The sequence below is a fragment of the Saimiri boliviensis genome, chromosome 11 (assembly GCF_048565385.1).
Source record: "Saimiri boliviensis isolate mSaiBol1 chromosome 11, mSaiBol1.pri, whole genome shotgun sequence".
In the NCBI taxonomy this organism is placed as follows: Eukaryota; Metazoa; Chordata; class Mammalia; order Primates; family Cebidae; genus Saimiri; species Saimiri boliviensis.
In genome coordinates, this window is record NC_133459.1 from 15121029 (window position 1) to 15143549 (window position 22521).

The 22521-nt window shown below is 42.9% G+C and overlaps 1 protein-coding gene across 2 annotated transcripts in view; it reads right to left on the reverse strand.

The window, feature by feature from the left end:
• FBXO42 (F-box protein 42) overlaps positions 1–22521 on the reverse strand; it is a 106848-nt gene that overhangs the window by 6637 nt on the left and 77690 nt on the right. For both annotated transcript variants that reach the window (XM_003934964.4, XM_074380143.1), the window contains exons 5-8: positions 4756–4909; positions 3525–3635; positions 772–868; positions 233–289 (exon numbers count right to left, since the gene is read on the reverse strand). In XM_003934964.4, the coding sequence (XP_003935013.1) occupies positions 233–289; positions 772–868; positions 3525–3635; positions 4756–4909 (419 nt within the window). The remainder of the gene's footprint in view (positions 1–232; positions 290–771; positions 869–3524; positions 3636–4755; positions 4910–22521) is intronic.

Sequence of the window (22521 nt, forward strand, 5' to 3'; positions counted from 1 at the left end):
TCTGATGAAAAGGATCCCCCAACCCTAAAAAAAAAAAAAAAAAAAAAAAAAAACAAAAAAAACAAAAACAGAAAGAGAGGCCAGAAAATACAAAGACTATATACCCAAAAAGCATTCCCTAAATTAAAATGCCATGGAAATAGTCCTGTATACTCCACAAAATAAGACAGGGGAAACAGGTTTTGAATACTTAGCGGCATGCACATGGGAATGCCACAGAAGCAATACTCACAGCATTGGGACCGCCACACCCTCCGAGGATTAAGATAGTTGCATCATCTATGACAATCTGGGGAAGGGAAGACAATGAAAATAAACCTACAAAGACACAGGTTTCTGACTTTCTATGCTTCACTGGTATATGAAAATAACCTACCTAGCTCCCAAATGGGAATGTTCTAGTTACCATAACCTCTCTACTCTCCTAAAAACATGCCAATTCTGATCCCTGTGAACAAACTGCTGACAGTTCACCCGAAAGGATACATTCTTTGTTGGTCAAATATTAACATGGATGTCAACCATGTAAAATGCAGGATTCTCCTGAGAAATGACACAGCAAAGTAAATGCTTTGGGAAGGAGCATAATATAAAACTGCTATAAATAATATGACGTATCAGTAGTTGGAAAATAAATACCAATAAAAAAGAATGACACATTTTCTTTGGCTTAGTGCATATTGGCATCTTACCTGACTCCCTCCTCCCTCTCCCGTCCTAACTGAAAGATGCTACAGTGTTTGCTGAATAGTTATTTTAATTCCTGAGCACCTGAGATTGGCCACCTCGAGGATGAGGACTGGGGCCGGAGATGTTCGGCTTGGACCACGCCCACTGCTCAAGGTCAAGGACCCAGACATCATTGCTCCTGTGAATTAAGGACAGAAGGATAAAGGGAGTTAGGAGCTCCCAGGGACCACAGTGCTGTCTGGGGAGTTCCACATGCCTGTGCCCATCTGGCAAACTTGCACCATTTTTACTTTCACAGACTGTGTGGGCTGGAGGAGGTTTTAGAGATGGCCTATTCAGAGTTCAGGGCCTTCAGAACCAGAAAGACCATGTCGCTGAATCCCAGCTCGGTTTCCTGAACAAGTCACTTAATTTTCTCTAACTCTGGCCTTATCTATAAAATGAAAATACTGTTACTACTCTGAAGAGCTGATATAAATGAAGGGACCTTTATAAAGATGCCCAGCAAAGTGTTACGGTCCTAGTTAGCACTTACACTGTATTTTTCTTCCCCTACTTTCCCTAGCAGTCATCCTGAGACATTCCCTCTGCTCTTTCCACAAGGCCTCATCTGAGCCATTTCTGCATCCACAAACTAGTACCTGATGAGATGATGATTTTGTAACCACCTATTAACTAAAGTAAAAGCAGATGAATAAAAAAAATGGTTAATTGGTGACAGCAGGAAATAGATACTGGCCAAGCTATACTCTTTTGAAAGCAAAAACCACAAGGAAGAGAAAAAATGATTCAAAAGCCAGCTTTATCATTGTCCAGGAGTTAAAAGCTTTATCGATTCTGGCTACAAAAAGTAATTTTACAATGGCTAATGAAAGCTGCAGTTTTATCAAGGACAAACTGGCTTCTCTAATCCTCAAGACACAAACAAGACAAGGACAGACTCCTGGATGGCAGCATCTCTTTTATGGTCTTTTAAGGTCATTGATTCACACACAGGAATACAGGAATAATAGTTCTAACATCTGAAATCCTAAACTCTCTCATTGGGAGAGTAGCCCCTATCATCTCTCTCCATAACTGTTTTAAAGTATGAAGATGGAAATACCCTAACGGAGGACAAGAGTGGGATGGTCTTGCTGCTGACAGCTCATCAACTTCTACTTCAGAGCACAGTGAGAATGACCACGACTGCTGCTACCACTGAATCAGAGAGACAGTGATACAGATGGAATGCTCTGGCTCTTGGCTATGGCTTCAGCTGACCAGTTATGGCCAGAAGTGGAGAGGATAGGAGGTATGGAGAATGACCTCACGGAAGTGTTATGCCTGACACAGTTTTCTTGCTCCTATCCAATCCATAATGCATCCCTTTTTTTTTTTTTTTTTTTTTTTTTTTTTTTTTTTAATTCTCCTGTCTAGCCTCCTGAGTAGCTGGGATTACAGGCACCTGCCACCATGCCCCACTAATTTTTGTATTTTTAATAGAGATGGGGCTTTGCCATGTCAGCCAGGCTGGTATCAAACTCCTGACATCGAGTGATTCGCCTGTCTCAGCCTCCCAAAGTGCTGGGATGACAAAAATTAGCTGGTGGTGGTGGTGGGTGCTTGCAATCCCAGCTACTTAGGAGGCTGGGGCAGGAGAATTTTTTTTTTTAAAAAAGAGGGGGGATACATTGTAGATTGCGTAGGAGCAAGAAAACTGTGTCGGGCATGAGCCACTGTGCCCAGCCTTTTTTTTTTTCTTTTCTTTCCTTCTTTCTTTCCACGCCCTTTACAGGTGGTTCAACCAATCCATCACATTTGGAGGGCCCACGATTTCCACTCGTCCTATCAACCTCCCCCTCCTCCTCTAAAGCCCAAAAGGGTAAGAGCCGGGTAATAGAATCAGTAAAAGCACTCTGTTTCTCGGAAGCTGGCCTTCTGCAGGTACGTACAGCAGGCAAGGCAGAGGTTCCCTCAGAATTTGATCCCACTGAATAAAACCATGTGTCAAAAGAGATGCTATACAACTATTTTTTTTTTTTTTTTTTTTAATTGAGACAGAGTCTTACTCTGTCATCTAGGCTGGAGTGCAGTGGTGTGATCTCGGCTCACTGCAACCTCTGCCTCCCGGGTTTGAGCAATTCTCCTGTCTCAGCCTCCCAGATAGCTGGGATTACAGGCACGCACCACCATGCCAGGCTAATTTTTTGTATTTTTAGTAGAGACGAGGTTTCACCATGCTGACCAGGCTGGTCTTGAACTCCTGATCTTGTTACCTGCCTGCCTCGGCCTCCCAAAGTGCTGGGATTATAGACATGAGCTACCGTGCACAGCCACAACTATGATTTTATAGATCAAATTTCCTAACTTATTGGTTAAGGGATCAAAGAACAGAATGCTAGGATGAGGTAACTAACTGGATTAATTAGAGCCATGCTCAGGAATACTGACCCTAACTCGCTTTTTTTTTTTTTTTTTTTTTTTTTTTTTTTCCTTGAGACAGAGTCTCAATCTGTTGTCCCGGCTAGAGTGCAATGTCAAGATCTTGGCTCACTGCAACTGCCACCTCCCAGGTTCAAGCGATTCTCTTGGCTTAGCCTCCTAACTGGGACTACAGGCGTGCACCACCACGCCCTGCTAAATTTTGTATTTCTAGTAGAGATGGAGTTTCGCTATGTTCACCAAGCTGGTCTGGAACTACTGACCTCGGGTGGTCCACCCGCCTTGGCCTCCCAAAGGGCTGGGATTACAGGCGTGAGCCACCCTGCCTGGCCCCTAATTCACATTTTCAACCGGTTATTCCCAGGAGTATTTGCCTTTGGGCTCATATGGAACAAACCAAATGTACTTACATTTGCCGGGATCCTAAAGAGCCACCAAAGACAATCATTTTATCATCTATCACACAGGAGGAGTGGCCAGCCATAGGAGGTGGCCCATGGGTTGTCACAATGCAGTTCCACCTAATGTAAAAAGACAGGAGGAAGCCAACAAGTCAGCACCACACACTTTATGTGTTTAAGATGAAAAACAGTAAGTAGGCATCCCTGTAAAACGATAATCCTATCACCTTCACCAGAGATTTGTTGGGCTAATAAGTGGCATAAGATATTTAATGCCTTTCCTACAAACTTGGAAAAAGTTTGCTTAAAGTTATCTTCACTTTCAAACTCTGAATGTAAATGGTCTGGAGGGAGAGAGATGAGAAGACGAGGACAAGGGACAAGGTCATGGCTTCTTGGCTGCTTTGGCCTGGTTTGCTGACAGGGCACCACTTGCCACCTGCTACCTGTCTGTGGTCCTGACCAGTAACAGCTAACAAGCACCAGGTACTAAGTGTTCCATTACAAGAAACAGTAGCTGCTGTCATTAAAAAATATACGTTTGAAAAACAATTCAGACACAGGAATTGTCTTGGAGACACAGTCAGGAGTAAGAAACCATCTGGGGCCGGGCGCGGTGGCTCAAGCCTGTAATCCCAGCACTTTGGGAGGCCGAAGCGGGTGGATCACGAGGTCGAGAGATCGAGACCATCCTGGTCAACATGGTGAAACCTCGTCTCTACTAAAAATACAAAAAATTAGCCGGGCATGGTGGCGCGTGCCTGTAATCCCAGCTACTCAGGAGGCTGAGGCAGGAGAATTGCCTGAACCCAGGAGGCGGAGGTTGCGGTGAGCTGAGATCGCGCCATTGCACTCCAGCCTGGGTAGCAAGAGCGAAACTCCGTCTCAAAAAAAAAAAAAAAAAGAAACCATCTGGATCCACAGCACTCCTGGAGTGTTAGCAGCCAAAGCTGAAGAGCTCGCTGTTCTTCAACTGGCTCATTCATTTTTCTTGGAAGAGGAATAAATCTCTTCTATTTTTTTCTTTTTAGAATAAGGGTTCTAAATGCAGGGTTCTAGGATTCCTATAAACTCTCTAGAACTGTTGGTAAAATCTGTGTATATGTACATTTTTCCTCTCCTGGGAACAAAGTCCACAGCTTTCCATCTAATTCTCAAAAGGACTCTTAACGCAAAAAACAAAGAACCCACTGATTTAAGCCCTTTTCTTCCAGATTTAAAGAGTTTATCTGTTACTTACCAGTTTTTAGAGGGGGAGTAAGTATGTATTTCATCAAAGAATCTCTCTGGCTGATGCAGGGGATAAGGGCTTGGCCGCGTCCAGCCACCAAACAGCACTAGCAAGTCTTTGTACACGACCAGAGTTGCTCCAGCTTTCGGGGAAGGATAGGAGCCTGGAAAAGTCAGAAACACCATGGTTAGGGTTCAGGATCTCACAACAATCCGTAGTTAGGCTTTCCATAGATCACCTTTCCCTGAAAGAGTCAAAAAAGGGGAAGCAATACTAGAAAGCACAGGGGAAAGGTGAAAAGAAAACTGGGTTTGAGAGTCAGAGAGAAAAATCATCACTAATTCACACCTCTTTTATTATTAACACAGAGAAATCTGAGAGGAAAGTTACTTAGCCTCTCTCATGTTTATAATTTGCTCACCTCAAATTAGGGATGAGAGTACCTATCTCATAAGGCTGTTTTGAGTATTAAATAGTATATTTAAAGCACCTAACACAATGCCTGGCACATAGTAAGTGCTCAATAAATGAGCACTCCTTCTCATCCATCCCTTTAACAACAGGTCACAAAGAAAAAAAATGTAGAGGATTCACGGAGAAATATATAGAGAGACTGGATGTCTGGATGCAACTTAAAAATAACTTGTTACAGAACACAAGTAAAAAAGGAGGCAGAATGCAATTCTGATTTGTCCTATTTGTCAAATGTTTTTTTTTTTTTTTTGAAACGGGAGTTTCGCTCTTGTTACCCAGGCTGGAGTGCAATGGCGCGATCTCGGCTCACCGCAACCTCCGCCTCCTGGGTTCAGGCAATTCTCCTGCCTCAGCCTCCTGAGTAGCTGGGATTACAAGCACGTGCCACCATGCCCAGCTAATTTTTTGTATTTTTAGTAGAGACGGGGTTTCACCATGTTGACCAGGATGGTCTCGATCTCTCGACCTCGTGATCCACCCGCCTCGGCCTCCCAAAGTGCTAGGATTACAGGCTTGAGCCACCGCGCCCAGCCCGAGTCAAATGTTAACATAGGGACCTCTAGGCCCCTAGCTATGGGCTTCACATAACCAGAGAGCCTCAGCCTAGCACAAATGGGGCAGACTTTCAAGGCTTGGTGTGAAGGAATTCCAGTGAAACCATGAGCCTTACACCAAATACCGTCCAGGCTGGACCTCTGGCCTATCCTGACTAAATTCTGAAAAAAACAAAGCTTGACTTATGCCGAAATACTTTGGGAATCCTAGGAGCATAATTTTTCCACAATCTATTGTCTTTGAAATAACAACTGCTATTTCTCCCCATCTCTCACTCTACATGTCACCTTTAGTTTACTCAAGACCAAAGTAACTTGTCCCAACATCCATATGTCAGTAAATACCAGAATACTTTTTTTTTTTTTTTTTTTGAGATGGAGTCTCACTGTGTCGCCCAGGCTGGAGTGCAACGACACGATCTCAGCTCACTGCAACCTCCATCACCTCCTGGGTTCAAGTGATTCCACCTCAGCCTCCTGAGTAGCTGGGATTACAGGCACATGCCACCATGCCCGGCTAATTTTTGTATTTTTAGTTGAGACAGGGTTTCACCATGTTGGTCAGGCTGGTCTCAAACTGCTGACCTCAGATGATCTACCTACCTTGGCCTTCTAAAGTGTTAGGATTACAGGCATCAGCCACACCACCCAGCCAAGAATACTTTTTTTTTTTTAAATCTTTTTTTTTCTTTTTGGTTAAAGCTGCAGGGGCCGGAAGCGGTGACTCAGGCCTGTAAATCCCAGCACTTTGGGAGGCCGAGGTGGGTGGATTACAAGGTCAAGAGATTGAGACTATACTGGCCAACACGGTGAAACCCGATCTCTACTAAAAAATATAAAAATCAGCTGGTCGCCTGTAGTCCCAGCTCCTCAGGAGGCTGAGGCAGGAGAATTGCTTGAACCCAGGGAGAGGTTGCAGTAAGCCAAGATTGTGCCACTGTACTCCAGCCTGGCGCCTGGCAACAAAGTGACACTCTGTCTCAAATAAATAAATAAATAAATAAATAAATAAATAAATAAATAAATAAATAAATAAATAAAAGCTGCAGGATTCATTTTCAAAGGATATCTTAAACAGAAGGAATCCCAGCACTATATTAACCTGACAGCAGCTGAGGTGCTCCAATCTAGGTGGAGAGCTTTGCTTCCCCTTTCAGTAACAGGTTATGGGAACACTGTTTGAAAAGCCCTGCTCAAATTGCTTTATTGGTGTCACTTACAAAGTCTCCAGGTTGAGAAAGTAGAGCAGAGGACTGTCTTTCCTGTGATCTAACTTAGGGGAACAATATTATTTACTGAGAAGGCATCAGTCCTTAAGGTTACAGGGTGAGCATCTAAGAACACCATGTAGCATCAACTATTTTTCTTTTCTTTTTTTTTTTTTTGAGGTAGGGTCTTGCTGTTGTTACCAAGGCTGGAGTGCAGTGGCACAATCACGGCTCACTGCAGCCTCGACCTCCTGGGCTCAAGGGATCCGCCCACCTTAACTTCCCAAATAGCCAGGACTATAGGCAAGCACCACCACACCCTACTAATTTTTAAATTTTTTTGTAGCGATAGAGTCTCCTTATGTTACCCAGGCTGGTCTCAAACTCCTGGGTTCAAGCAATCCTGCCGCCTTGGCCTTCCAAGTGTTGAGATTACAGATGTGAGCCACTGTGCTTGTCCATGTCAGCTATTTTGAATACTTTCTCAATAAAACCTACACTAGGCTGGGCGCGGTGACTCCCACCTGTAATCCCAACACTTTGGGAGGCTGAGGTGGGCGGATCACCTGAGGTCGGGAGTTCGAGACCAGCCTGACCAAAATGGAGAAACCCTGTCCCTAGTAACAATACAAAAATTTAGACGGGTATGGTGATTGCATGCCTGTAATCTCAGCTACTCGGGAAGCTGAGGCAGGAGAATCGCTTGAACCCAGGAGGCAGAGGTTGCAGTGAGCCAAGGATGCGCCACTGCACTCCAGCCTGGGCAACAAAGAGTGAAACTCCGTTTGAAAAAAATAAAAAATAAATAAAAATAAAATAAATAAAACCAACACTAATCCCAGACCACAGGATCTGACCATAGAAATGAGCCTGCCTCCCTACCTGCCTCCCTCCATCCCTCCCTCCCTCCCTCCTTTCCTTCTCTCCTTCCCTCCCCTTCTTTCTTTATTTTGAGACAGGGTCTAGCTTTGTTACCCAGGCCAGAGTGCAGTGATACAATCATGGCTTATTGCAGCCTTGACTTGCCCAGGCTGAAGCAATCCTCTCGCCTCAGCCTCTTGAGTAGCAGAGACTACAGGCACATAATACCACATCCAGCTATTTTAAAAATTTTGCTGTAGAGACAGGGTCTTGCTATGTTGCTTAGGCTGTTCTCGAACTCTTGGCCTCAAGTGATCCTCTACCTCAGTCTTCCAAAGCGCTGGGATTATGGGCATTATTCACCTCACCCAGCCAGAAATCCTCTCTAGCAACAGTTATCACATCAATCTGAAGTGCTGAGACACTGGCTGAGGTATTCTTTACCCTCAAATCCCACAAGAATAGTGACTAAAGACGCTGTTGTCCTTCATATAGCCTTATTGTTCCTGGTCAAAAACTTCTACCTCCCCAAGGGGATCTATCTTCTATCCCAATTAGAAAACCTAAGTAATGTAATAGTCTAGTTAAAACACAACTGTTGCTCTAAAATTATTTAATTTGTGAAATACCAGACAAAGCTTCCAAGTTCTTGCCTCTAACTTGGAAATTATCAGTACTATGAAACAGCTAGAAAAAAGAAAAAACAAAATACATCACAGGCTTCAGCAAAGTAGTAATGGAAACTTTCTAGACTAGAATGTGGATCTGGATTTGAGATACAGGGCTTAAAGAAATTATAAATGCAATGTAAGAATATATACCTCTTGCCGGGCACAGGATTACACACCTGTAATCCCAGCACTTTGGAAGGTCAAGGCGGGCAGATCACTTAAGGTCCGGAGTTTGAGACCAGCCTGGCCAACATGGTGTGAAATACCGTCTCTACTAAAACTACAAAAATTAGTGAAGCGTAGGAGCTCACACCTGTAATTTCCAGCTACTTGGGAGGCTGAGGCACGAGAACTGTCTGAAACTGGGAGGCAGGAGTTGCAGTGAGCTGAGACTGCGCCACTGCACTCCTGCCTGAGTGATAACAGCAAGACTCCATCTCAAAGAAAAAATAAGAAAAAAAAGAAAGAAAGAATATGTAACTTTTAAGGGGAAAAATATCATAGAATTTGAAAAAGGGTTGGTAAAATATAGCATATATAATGAAACTAGAGGAAAGACTGCACTTTAGATGTGTACTGCCCCACACAGTCACCATTAGCCACATGTTGCCAGTGGTTACCAAACTGAAGAGCACAGACGTAGGACATTTCTTTTCTTTTTTCTTTGAGACGGAGTCTTGCTCTGCCGTCAGACTGGAGTGTAGTGGCGTGATCTTGGCTCACAGTAACCTCCGCCTCCCGGGTTCAAGCTATTCTCCTGCCTCAGCCTCCTGAGTAGCTTGGATTATAGGCACATGCCACCATGCCCAGCTAATTTTTTTTTTTTTTTTTCTTGTTTTTTTTTTTTTAGGCAGATTCTCACTCTATCCAGCAGGCAGTGGTGAGATCTCGGCTCAGTGTAACCTCTGCCTCCTGGGTCAAGCGATTCTCCGGCCTCAGCCTCTGGAGGAGCTGGGATTACAGCGACCACCACCCAGCTAATTTTGTATTTTTAGTAGAGATGGGGTTTCACCATGTTGGCCAGGCTGGTCTTGAACTCCTGACCTCAAGTGATCAACATGCCTTGGCCTTGATCTCCTAACCTTGTGATCCACTTGACTTGGACTCCCAAAGTGCTGGGATTATAGGCATGAGCCACCGTGCCTGGCCTGGACGTTTCTATTATTGCAGAAAGTTCTATTGAATAGCGCTATTTTAGAAAAAGGTTTTAACTTTGTAAACAGTGTGCCTATGTTTGGGGAGTATGGGAAAGTAGTAGGGATGGATGAATGACTTAACTCCAAGAGAAATGACAATTATTGTTACTATAACTCTATTACTACTGCTAGTAATATTTATTAAGCATCTACATCTATTATCTACTATGCAGTTTTTGTTTGTTGTTGTTGTTTTTTGAGACAGAGTCTTGCTCTGTTGCCCAGGCTGGTGTGCAGTAGCATGATCTCAGCTCACTGCAACCTCTACCTCCCAGGTTCAAGTGATTCTCCTGTCTCAGCCTCCCTCAGTAGCTGGGATTACAGGCACACACTGCCTTGCTCAGCTAATTGTTTGTATTTTAGTAGAGATGAGGTTTAATGGTGTTATCCAGGCTGGTCTTGAACTCCTGAGCTCAGGCAATCCACCTGCCTTGGCCTTCCAAAGTGCTAAGATTATAGGAGTGAGCTGCTGTGCCCGGCCCAATTACTACACAGTTTTTTAAGTCCTTTGCATGTATTAATTAATTTAATCCTTCTAAAACTCCTAGTTTTATTCCTGTTTTACAGATAACAAACCTGAGAGCACAACTCATTTAAATGACTTGCCCAACGTCATAGAACAAATAAGTGAAGAGCCAGGAATTCAAATTCATTTATTCCAGATTTTTATTTTATTTTTTTGAGATGAGGTCTCACTCTGTCACCCAGGCTGGAGTGCAGTGGTGTGACTGATCATGGCTCCCTGTACTTTTGACCTCCTGGGTGCAAGGGATCCTTCTACCTCTGCCTCCTAAACAGCTGAGCCTATAGTCAGATGCCACCACGTCCAGCTAATTTTTTTTCCTCTTTTTTTTTTTTTGTTAGAGATGGGGGTCTCTCTATGTTGCCCAGCCTGGTCTCAAACTCCTGGCCTCAAGTGATTCTCCCATGTCTGCCACCTCCCAAAGTGCTGGGATTACAGGCATGAGCCACTTCATCCAGCTATTCTGATTTTAAAGCTCATTCTTTTAAAAGAATATATTGAAAAAAAGAGAAAAAATTACTGATTGTCTCTTCTAAGAAAAAGAAAAAAAGTTAGAAAAAAGAATATATTATGCTGCACTTCATGCATACAGATACATTCCTTCTGAATAGTTGCCACAAACAAGTCTGATGCCTTAAAAGGTCTGGTGTTTCAAGCTGAAGAAGTTCCTTCTTAAATCTTATCAGGTAAAGCCAAAGACCTAGAATAGGTTTGAGAGAGAGAGAAGTAAATTAAACAGAAGCCTATTCTTAGAAGCTCTTTTTATCTACAAGGCTCTGGGACACATTCCACCTCTAATATAGGATCATTTACTTATTCTCTGAACTCTCTAGGGAAAGGTAAGCTGAGGCCAGGGACAATGATAAATCCATATAAGAGATCCTCTAGGATTATCTTAGGTAAGGGCTTCCCAAAACAGCACCTCGGATAGCTTGACCTTTTAGAAAGGCAAAATCTAAGTTTTATCCCATGAAGTGGGAGAACTCCACCACCTAGCATTTATCTCCACAGCCTGTTTTATGTCACAAAGAGTAGAAGCATCTTAATTAAATACCTCAACTTAATTTCAGCATCTTAACTATCTCAACTAAGTCAGGGAAGTTTAAATAATTTTTGTACCCTCACCTCAATTTGTGGGTGAACTGGAAAAAAATTACCATACAAAAACAAATGAGGGGGACAGAGTTCAACATACAGCTTGTATACAGTTAGTTCAGCAACCAGAAGTCAAGGATACAGGTATATCAAATTTTATGTGACCCTATTACCCATATAATATTTGGCATATTTATCACAAATTGGATACTTTTAAATTATTGCTACTTTAAGAATTGATATTTTAAAGCCTTTATAAAGAACTCCTACTTTCATTATTTCTAAAAATCTACATATTTCATATATATGTGTGTGTTTTGAGATGGGGTCTTGCTATGCTGCCCAGTCTGGTCTTTAACACCTGAGCTCAAGTAATCCTCTTGTCTCAGCCTTCTGAGTAGCTGGGACTACAGGAGTGCACCACCATGCCTGGCTCATATTTCATACTTTGAATTTGTTTAATGGCCCTTAATTCCCTCTCAACAATCCTAATGTAAAGTCTATAAATCAAATGAATTTATGGTGAGCTCAGGTGGAGCACAGTGGCTCATGCCTATAATCCTAGCACTTAGGAAGGTTGAGGCGGGTGGATCACTTGAGGCCAGGAATTCAAAACCAGACTGGGCAAGATGGCAAAACCATGTCTCTACTAAAAATAAAAAAATTAGTCAGGTGTGGTGGTGTGTGCCTGTGGTCCTAGTTACTTGGGATACGGTGGCAGAAGAATCACTTGAACCTGGAAGGTGGAGGTTGCAATAAGCCCAGACCGTGCGCCAGTACAATGGTGAGGTCAGAGACTACTGGGGATCCATGAATTTTTGCAATTTCTTTTCTTTTTCTTTTCTTTTTTTTTTTCTTTTTGAGACAGGATCTCACTCCAGTTACCCAGGCTAGCTAGAGTCGAGTGCAGTGGTGTGGTCAGTCTCGGCTCACTGTAGCTTCAACTTCCCAAGCTCAGGTAATTCTTCCACCTCAGCCTCCCAAGTAACTGGGACTACAGGCACGTGCCACCACGGCTGGCTAGTTTTTTGTGATTTTAGTAGAGATGGTGTTTCACTATGTTGCATAGGCTCGTCTCAAACTCCTAGACTCAGGCAATCTGCCCACCTCGGCGTCCCAAAGTGCTAGGATTATAGGCATGAGCCCCAACTTTTGTAATTTCTGTATCTTAAAGAGTAACATTCTTTTAGCCAAGTGGAGTTCTGGAAAACAAACAATAAGTCTCTACTAGAATTTCAAGAAAACAAGAAAAGCCATATTCAAATTACTTAACTGTATTCATTTTTTTAAAGTTCCAGGAAAAGCATGCCACTTAAAGAGTACCTATAAACTTTCTTTAAAAAACACATGGCCATAAATTATTAACAATAACTTTTTTTTTTGGAGGCAGAGTTTCGCTCTTGTCACCCAGGCTGGAGTGCAATGGTGCAATCTTGGCTCACTGCAACCTCCACCTCCCAGGTTAAAGCAATTCTCCTAGCTCAGCCTCCAGAGTAGCTGGGATCAGAGGCAGGTGGTACCACGCCAGGCTAATTTTTGCATTATTAGTAGAGATGGGGTTTCACCATGTTGGCCAGGCTGGTCTCCAACCCCTGACCTCAGGTGATTCACCCACCTCGGCTTCACAGGCATGAGCCACCGCACCCAGCCAACAATAAGTTTTATATGGAGTAGCTGTAGATAAAATACCCAGTCCTAACTTTGAAAAACTGCCCCTATGTGCATGTAGTTCATTCCAAACAGCAGCTATGGTTATAGCACATAGGTTAAATAGATTTTTCTTAAAACACACATATTTTCCACAATAGCACCTGAGTAATTAGAAATCTGGAACATGGAGTACTCTGTCAATAGCTGACACTCAGCCGGGCGCGGTGGCTCAAGCCTGTAATCCCAGCACTTTGGGAGGCCGAGGCGGGTGGATCACGAGGTCGAGAGATCGAGACCATCCTGGTCAACATGGTGAAACCCCGTCTCTACTAAAAATATAAAAAATTAGCTGGGCATGGTGGCGTGTGCCTATAATCTCAGCTACTCAGGAGGCTGAGGCAGGAGAATTGCCTGAGCCCAGGAGGCGGAGGTTGTGGTGAGCCGAGATCGCGCCATTGCACTCCAGCCTGGGTAACAAGAGCGAAACTCCGTCTCCAAAAAAAAAAAAAAAAAAAAAAAAAAAAAAAAAAAAAATAGCTGACACTCGATAGTTTAAAAGGCACATAACCACTATGGTGACCTATAATGAAATAAATACTCCTCCCCCAAGAACACTTATAAAATGAACATTTTATACTCATTAGGACATTTCTTGGCCTGCCTTCAAAATAACGAGGCCACTGGGCTTCTAAAGTTGAAATGTCATTACTGCACAAAAGTGGAGGAAGGAAGCGTGTCCTTCCCATTGTTCCTATCAAGTTCCCATCAAGCACCATGGGACCAAATATACCCACATCAAGCGAAGACAGACGAACATGTTACTTGAGCCTCTTCCCCTAGAGCCAGGACTCATCCTCATGGGCTTCATTTCCCAAACACACCAAAGGCCTCCTAATCACACAGCTGATACGATCAATGAAACAAATTTCAAAACAAGGCATGAGCCCAAAAGGCAGCTGTGGGAAACTGGATAATCAGACAGACACCCTATACAACAGAACTAACATTTCCTAAAATTGCTAATTGGGTCAGATGTTTCCGAAGGTTCCTATGAAATGAGAAGAAAATTTCACATGTGAAAGTGGTAGAATTACACAGCATTCCTGTTTACCTTTGCAAAGAAGCTGCTTAAACAGTGAAGCAGTTCCACATTCTAGTTTGATTTCTATGTCACTTTCCCACAATTGTAGTTTCTATTTACACAGAACCCAGGACTAAAAAGAGTAGCAGCTCAACTATTTGATAAGAAGATAAAACAATCATCCGTTTTAATTGGGGATGTCTGTATTTTATGCATAATTTAAAAATGTTTTTAGTATCTCCATACTACGATCATTTTTTTAGTTTATTGTTAAGGTGTAAGAAATAATACTGTTTGATGGCCTATTATGTGCTAAATACTGGGTGCTATGAATTTTATATTTATTATCTAATCTAATCATTATAACCTTAAAATGCAGGTATTATCATTAGTCCCATTTTACAGATGAATAATAATGGTAGTTGAAGCTAACGCATAATGCTTACACTGGGCCAGACAGACACTGTTCTAGGTGCCTCCTAAAACCCAAACAAGAAAAAAAAAAACAAAAGCAAATTTTACATTCTGAGTAATCAAGAAATCCAACCTAAAGATTGTTTAATGAAAGAAGAGTTAATCCCTTGTCCTTGGAAGTTTAGGTTCAGGTGAGTCCCTGTTCAAAAAAAAAAAAAAAAAAAAAAGACATTTCAAGCCTCCAAAAGAAGCTCTATATGGCTCTCAAAGCCACTGGTCCCTGATCTGCCGACTGAATACAGGTGTCTTAGGCAGTAATAGCCAAATGTCACAGATGAGAGGCAGGTTTACAATCCTACCATTTTCTCAGTATCACTTACATTCTCAACAAATAGAACTGTTACTCTAGTCTTACACATTTCAGACTTTTAGGGGGAAACTGACTGCTTATTTTTATTTCTTTTTTTTTTTTTTTTTTTTTTTTGAGACGGAGTTTCGCTCTTGTTACCCAGGCTGGAGTGCAATGGCGCGATCTCGGCTCACCGCAACCTCCGCCTCCTGGGTTCAGGCAATTCTCCTGCCTCAACCTCCTGAGTAGCTGGGATTACAGGCACGCGCCACCATGCCCAGCTCATTTTTTGTATTTTTAGTAGAGACGGGGTTTCACCATGTTGACCAGGATGGTCTCGATCTCTCGACCTCGTGATCCACCCGCCTCGGCCTCCCAAAGTGCTGGGATTACAGGCTTGAGCCACCGCGCCCGGCTATTTTTATTTCTTTAAGAAAAATGAATATAGAACTTTTAAAAGAAAAAGTCAGAACCCCTTCTACCCCATGGAAAATGGTTATTTCCATTGCAAGCAAGCGGGAAATAATGTGAGTTCAAAGGAGAATGTGAGGAAAAGAGGTAAGCTAAAATAACTTGGCTAAGAGCCAGAGACAGTGCATGCACCAGTAGTCCTCAGCTACTCAGGAGGCTGAGGTGGGAGGATGGCTTGAGACCAAGAGTTCCAGACCAGCTTGGGCAACACAGTGAGATCCTGTCTCTACAAAATACTTAAAAATAAGCTAGGCATGGTGTTTTGGGCCTGTGGTCCTAACTATTTGGGAGGCTGGGATGGGAGGATCACTTGAGCCCAAGAGTTGTAGTTAGCCTAGGCAATATACAGCAAAACCGCCATCTCTTAAAGAAGTTTGCTAAGTTAAGGACAAAACTAGTTAACCATCTATGGGACAGTAAAACCATAACCTTTGGGTTAATCTTTCCTATTTGACAGAAATGATCTGTATCTTTTACAACAAAAATCTACAATTAACATGTAACTTCACAAAGCCTAAGCCCTAACAAATAATAAATAATAAGTCAAAAGAAGGTACATTGCTCTAGGGTAGTTCTCAAACTAGCTGTCTCAGAAGCAGCTGGAGGACTTGTTAAAACAGACTGCTGGGCCCCACCTCTGATTTCCTACTTAGTAGGTCTTGGGTGGAGCCTGAGAAGTGGCATTTCTAACAAGTTCTTAAGTGATGCTGATGGTTTGGGGAGTAGACTTTGAGAACCATGTCCTAGAGAGTTTAATAATCCTTGGGTGAGCCTGTTAGATGATGCTTCAATAGGACAATAAAAGGGTACGTAGTCATCCTTCTGCCTTATTTCCAAGTTCTGGATGATTTTCCTTAACAATGAACCTCTCCAGACTTATTTTCTGTGCATACACTCTGTATATGAATATAAAGAACCCAGCTGGGCATGGTGGCTCACACCTATAATCCCAGCACTTTGGGAGGCCAAGACAGGCGGATCACCTGAGGTCAGGAGTTCAAGACCTGCCTGACCAACATGGAGAAACCTCATCTCTACTAAAAATACAAAATTACTGGGCATGGTGGTTCATCACTGTAATCCCAGCTACTTGGGAGGCAGGGACAAGGGAATCACTTGAACCCAGGAGGCGAAGGTTGCAAATGAGATCAAGCCACTGCACTCCAGCCTGGGCAAAGAGTGAAATTCCATCTCAAAAAAAAAAAAGGCTGGGCACAGTGGCTCATGCCTGTAGTCCCAGCAGTTTGGGAGGTAAAGGCGTGCAGATCATGAGGTCAGGAGTTCGAAACCAGCCTGACCAACATGGTAAAACCCTGTCTGTACCGAAAATACAAAAAAAATTAGCCAGGCATGGCAGCCCATGCCTGTAGTCTCAGCTACTCAGGAGGCTGAGGCAGGAAAATGGCTTTAATCTGGGAGGCGGAGGTTGCAGTGAGCCGAGATCGCACCACTGCACTCCATGCAGGGCAAGAGAGCGAGACTCTGTCTCAAAAAAACAAACAAAACAAAAAAACTCTTCATTTCCCATAGAAGAATGAGGACACAAGTCCAAAAATCGGTTTTACTTGACAAATGCCTTTATTAAAGGAGTGCTGAAAGGAACTAGTTTAGGATTCCCCCCCTGCCCTTTTTACTGAGAAAGATCTCACTCTGTCCCCCAAGCTGGAGTGCAGCAGCACAATCATGGCTCACTGCAGGCTCAACCTCTCATACTCAAGCCTCACTAACCCACCTCACTATCTCAGCCTCCCAAGTAGCTGGAACTATAGGCATATACCACCATGCCTGGCCAATTTTTAAAATTTTTTGTAGAGACAGGGTCTCCCTATGTTGCCCAAGCTGACCTTGAACTCCTGGGCTCAAGCAATCTGCCTGCCTCAGCCTCCCAAAGTGCTGGTATTACAGGTGGGAGCCACCATGCCCCGCCAGTATTTTTAATAAATGAACATTCCCTTGGTCGTCATCTATAAGCCACTGAACCTATACTGCAAAATAAACAAAAGGAAGAAATTGATGGTACCAACTTCTGGCTTTCAGGAAAGTCACTTAAGACTTTTTTTTTTTTTTTTTTTTTTTTAAACAGCAACATAAATGATTTGCTAATAGTTTTCTATGACTCTGAAAACAGAAAGGATCTAGGACTAGGAATAAGGGACTTTTAAGAAGTAAAGTTTTAAAACAAGAAAACTATGACAAATTTAACCTTGAGACTCACTAGAATGCCAGTGAATGCAGAAGAAAAGCACTAGGTGAAATGTCCACTTAGTTCATGGAATCCCACAATGTTATGGTATGTGATTTATTTTTTAAAGGGGGCATGGTCTAAATTGCTTTTAAACTGGCAGGCCAGGTGCGGTGGCTCACACCTGTAATCTCAGCACTTTGGGAGGCTGAGGTGTGGGGATTACTTGAAGTCAGGAGTTCAAGACCAGTCTGGCCAAAATGCCAAAACCTCACCTCTATTACAAAATACAAAAGTTGCCTGGGCGTGGTGGTGGGCGCCTGTGATCCAGCTACTCAGGAGGCTGAGGCACAAGAATCCCTTGATCCTGGGAGGCAGAGCTGTAGTGAGCAGAGATAATATCACTGCACTCAAGCCTGAGAAACACACACAGACTGTCAGGGGGGAAAAAAAACTTCCCTGGATACTTTCAAATTATTATATTTATAGTAACCTGGAGCACTAAAGAATGAATAATGGGATGTAAAAAGTATGAAGTTCAGGTCATACTCCCCATCTCAACCACTCTGTGCAGACTCGCTTTCTCAGGGTGGGTCCAATATAAAGCATTTCCTTGCAACTCCAGCTCCATAGGCAGTACACCATTCCTTCACACACAAAACTGGCCTTGAGGGCAAAGTAAGGCCAGATAGACCAGATTAACTAAAACCCTACTGCACAGATGCTGTGTTTTTCTTTTTGTTTGTTTTGTTTTGTGGTAGTGAGGAGCCTCAAACTGGTGTGTGTATGGGGGAGTGGGAAGGATGGATTTTGCTGATAAAACCAAAGCTGGGTCTTGGAAAGCTCTGACTAATAAGCATCTGGCTTGGTAGAGCTGTCATCATGGTAGTGTGTGAAGTGATTGACCTCATAGCAAGAGTTCAGAGATCAAGAGGAAGAAGAATTTGGACAGACATTTCCCAGAACATCATATTAGCATCAGAATCAGAAAACCTAGAGGGCACTGGAGGATAGGCTGGCACATATAACTTAAAAGGAAACAAATCCCTTAAAGAAAAACTGCTGGCGTTGTGATTTAACTGCTTACTCTAAACTATTTTGATTTTTTTTTTTTTCTGGAGACAGTCTTGTTCTGTCCCCAGGCTGGAGTGAAGTAGCACAATCTCGGCTCACTGCAACCTCTGTCTCCCAAGTTCAAGTGATCCTCCTGCCTCAGCCTCCCAAGTAGGTGGGACTACAGGCACGTGCCACCACGCCCAGCTAATTTTTGTATTTTCAGTAGAGATGGGATTTCACCATATTGGCCAGGATGATCTTGATCTCTTGACCTCGTGATCTGCCCATCTCAGCCTCCCAAAATGCTGGGACTACAGGCATGAGCCACCATTCCTGGCCTTAAACTATTTTAATTTTACAGGCAATACTAAGTAAGGGGAACAACAATAACAAAAGCATGTTTCATGGTTCTGTGGTTTGAGGAGGGAGGGATAAAAGGATAACTGAGAAAAACACTTCAAAATTCCTGAGTATAAACTCTGTCTTGACTGTAAACACCTTGAAGACAAGTATTCAGAATGTTCTACAATTACTGCAGCCCAAGGACTACAGGAGTTCTATCTGGAACATATACTAGGTTCTCTCCCGGTAATAAAACTATTTCCAACTTAACATCAGTGTGGCCAATAATAATTACAAGTCTGGATTTATATAAATGCCCACGGAAGATACAAGAATATAATGCTTTAAAGAAAGAAACAGGAAGTAAATACAAAGTTACAGAACCCCTAAACTCCTGCTTTCTAAGACTTCGTTCTACCCAGGAGCGCTCTTCAATGGCAGTTCCAATCTACTCTAATGGGTGTTGAAATTATCCATTTAGATTCTCCCCAATAAGATTATACTATCCCAGAAGACAGGGACTATTTCTTATGAAAATATTTGCTGAATTGAAGCCATCCATGGAAGGCCAAATGGTTACAGATCCCTCATGAGCTGAGATCAGAATCAGCTCCAGTTAATTGTGACATACCCTAGAGCCCATCAGGCAACCTTTGGGTGGGATTAAAGCCAAGTATTTCTTTGGGTCTTTCCCTCTACCCACTCCAATTTTTTTCTTCCTATTTTACTCAATTGTACAAAGGCCAGAATACTTACTGACTGACATCAACATTCACTGGTATTAGACAAAACTCGTCTGGATCTCAGGATTCAGGGTATTCAGGGTATATATTTTTATACTTACAACTATATCCACATCTTTAAAAACATCATTCTATGGGTCATTTATGAAATATCCAAATAACAGGAACTTTTGTAATGGGCAAGCTTTTAGATCTTGTCTAACTATCTATGCCACAGGCATGAACTAAAGGAAATTCTCTGCTGGCACTGTTTTCACTTCTTAACAAAACCACATGAAAGACCACTTGATGAAACAGCAGCACTTATCAGCTAAAAATTAACAAAAGGAAAACCAGTAATAGTTCTTGTTACCATTTCAAGTAGTCTTTTGATTCAATTTCTGAGGGAGGAGAGGTCCAAAGTCTCAGTTTAATCTGATAATTTGTTAATTGCAGTTCTAACGGCAGGTGTGTGTGTGGGGGGGCGGGTACTCTTTCAAGTAGGGACTTTAAGAGTGAAAACAATAGTAGGGACTTTAAGAGTGAAAACAATGTTACCAGTCATAAAGTTTCTCACCCAGTGTCAAAACAGAAAAATCCTAGTCAGCCCTGAGAGTGAGCCAAACTGAAATATGGTAAAAATCTTACTTATTCTCCCTGGGAAGACCAAAAGTTACACAGATCTGTGCTATGAAAATTTTCCACTCTTCTCTCTAGCAGGAGGTAATGTGCATACACCTTTAAAAAAGCATGTATTCTGAAAAAAATCCCAGGATCTGAACTTTCTAAATAAACAGGAAGGATTCTTTCCTTTCCTAAGGGAAAGGTTGTGCTCTCATTCACATGTCCTGAGTCCATCACAAGTCCAGGTGGTACCAGGACTGCAAAGGGCTAGAGGAAACAAGAAAAAGCCACCACTTCATGAAGATTAACCAGGAATAGGTCCATGGGTCCGGGAGAAGCTAATATAATAAATAACTCAAAATATTCCCTTAAATAACATCTTACTCCTCCTTAATTGAGATTGAACTTGGTTGCTTTGCTTCTATGAAAACAGAAAAATGTAGATGGATATTCAAATACTTCACAGTCATTTTAGTCAAAAGCACATCACTTTAATAGGAACAATTTCCTTTAAAAATAAATTTGTAATAAATTAAGAACAGAATCCTAATTCGTCAGTTTGCTACCCTTTCCCGACTTAGGTTGGATTTCCTTTATGAATCTATCCATCCATATAAATACTGCCTCTAGATATTTCATATTTATTTTAAACAACCCCATCTATTCTCTTGCATCATCCAGTTATTTTCTATTTTTTGTTTGTTTAAGATGGAGTCTCGCTCCATTGCCCAGGCTGGAGTGCAGTGGCACAACCTTGGTTCACTACAACCTCCGCCTCCCAGGTTCAAGTAATTCTCTGGTCTCAGCCTCCCAAGTAGCTGGGAACACAGACATGCACCACCAAGCCTGGCTAATTTTTAGTAGAGATGGCATTTCACCATGTTGACTAGGCTGGCCTCGAACTCCTGACCTCAAGTGATCTGCCTGCCTTGGCCTCCCAAAGTGCTAGGATAACAGGCGTATGCCACTGCACCTGGCCTTCTATTTTCCTTTTACTTCTTTGCGTTTTCTTTTTTTTGAGACACCTGTGCAGTGGTGCGATCTCAGCTCACTGCAACCTCCACCTCCCGGGTTCAAACGATACTCCTGCCTCAGCCTCCTGCGTAGCTGGGACTACAGTTGCATGCCACCACACCTGGCTAAGTTTTGTATTTTTTAATTTTATTTTACCTGTACATGTCAATTTTTTTTTTTTACCTGTACATTAATTTTTGTGCTTTTTTAATAGAGATGAGGTTTCACCATATTGGCCAGCCTGGTCTCAAACTCCTGACCTCATGATTTGCCCACCTCGGCCTCCCATGTGCTGGGATTACAGGTGTGAACCATTGCACCTGGCCTTCTTTTCTTCTTTTTTTTTTTTTTTTTTTTTTTAGAGAGTCTTTCTCTGTCACCCAGGCTGGAGGCAGCGGTGCAATTTTGGCTCACTGCAACCTCTGCCTCCTGGCTTCAAGCAAGTCTCATGCCTGAGCCTCCCAAGTAGCTGGGACTACAGGCTTATGCTGTCATACCTGCCTTATTTTCTATATTCTTAGTAGAGATGTGGTTTTGCCAACGTTGGCCAGGCTGGTCTCAAACTTCTGACCTCAGGGGATCTGCCTGCCTCGGCCTCCCAAACTGCTGGGATTACAGGCATGAGCCACTGCACCCAACCTTTTTTTTTTTTTTTTTTGAGACGGAGTTTCGCTCTTGTTACCCAGGCTGGAGTGCAATGGTGCCATCTTGGCTCACCGCAACCTCCGCCTCCTGGGTTCAGGCAATTCTCCTGCCTCAACCTCCTGAGTAGCCGGGATTACAGGCACGTGCCACCATGCCCAGCTAATGTTTTGTATTTTTAGTAGAGACAGGGTTTCACCATGTTGACCAGGATGGTCTTGATCTCTTGACCTCATGATCCACCCGCGTTGGCCTCCCGAAGTGCTGGGATTACAGGCTTGAGCCACCGCGCCCGGCCTTTTTTTTTTTTTTTTTTTTTTTTTTTTTTTGAGACGGAGTTTCGCTCTTGTTACCCAGGCTGGAGTGCAATGGAGCGATCTCGGCTCACCGCAACCTCCACCTCCTGGGTTCAGGCAATTCTCCTGCCTCAGCCTCCTGAGTAGCTGGGATTACAGGCACACGCCACCATGCCCAGCTAATTTTTTGTATTTTTAGTAGAGACGGGGTTTCACTATGTTGACCAGGATGGTCTCGATCTCTTGACCTCGTGATCCACCCGCCTCAGCCTCCCAAAGTGCTGGGATTACAGGCTTGAGCCACCGCGCCCGGCTTTTTTTTTTTTTTTTTTTTTTTTAAAACACTCTGT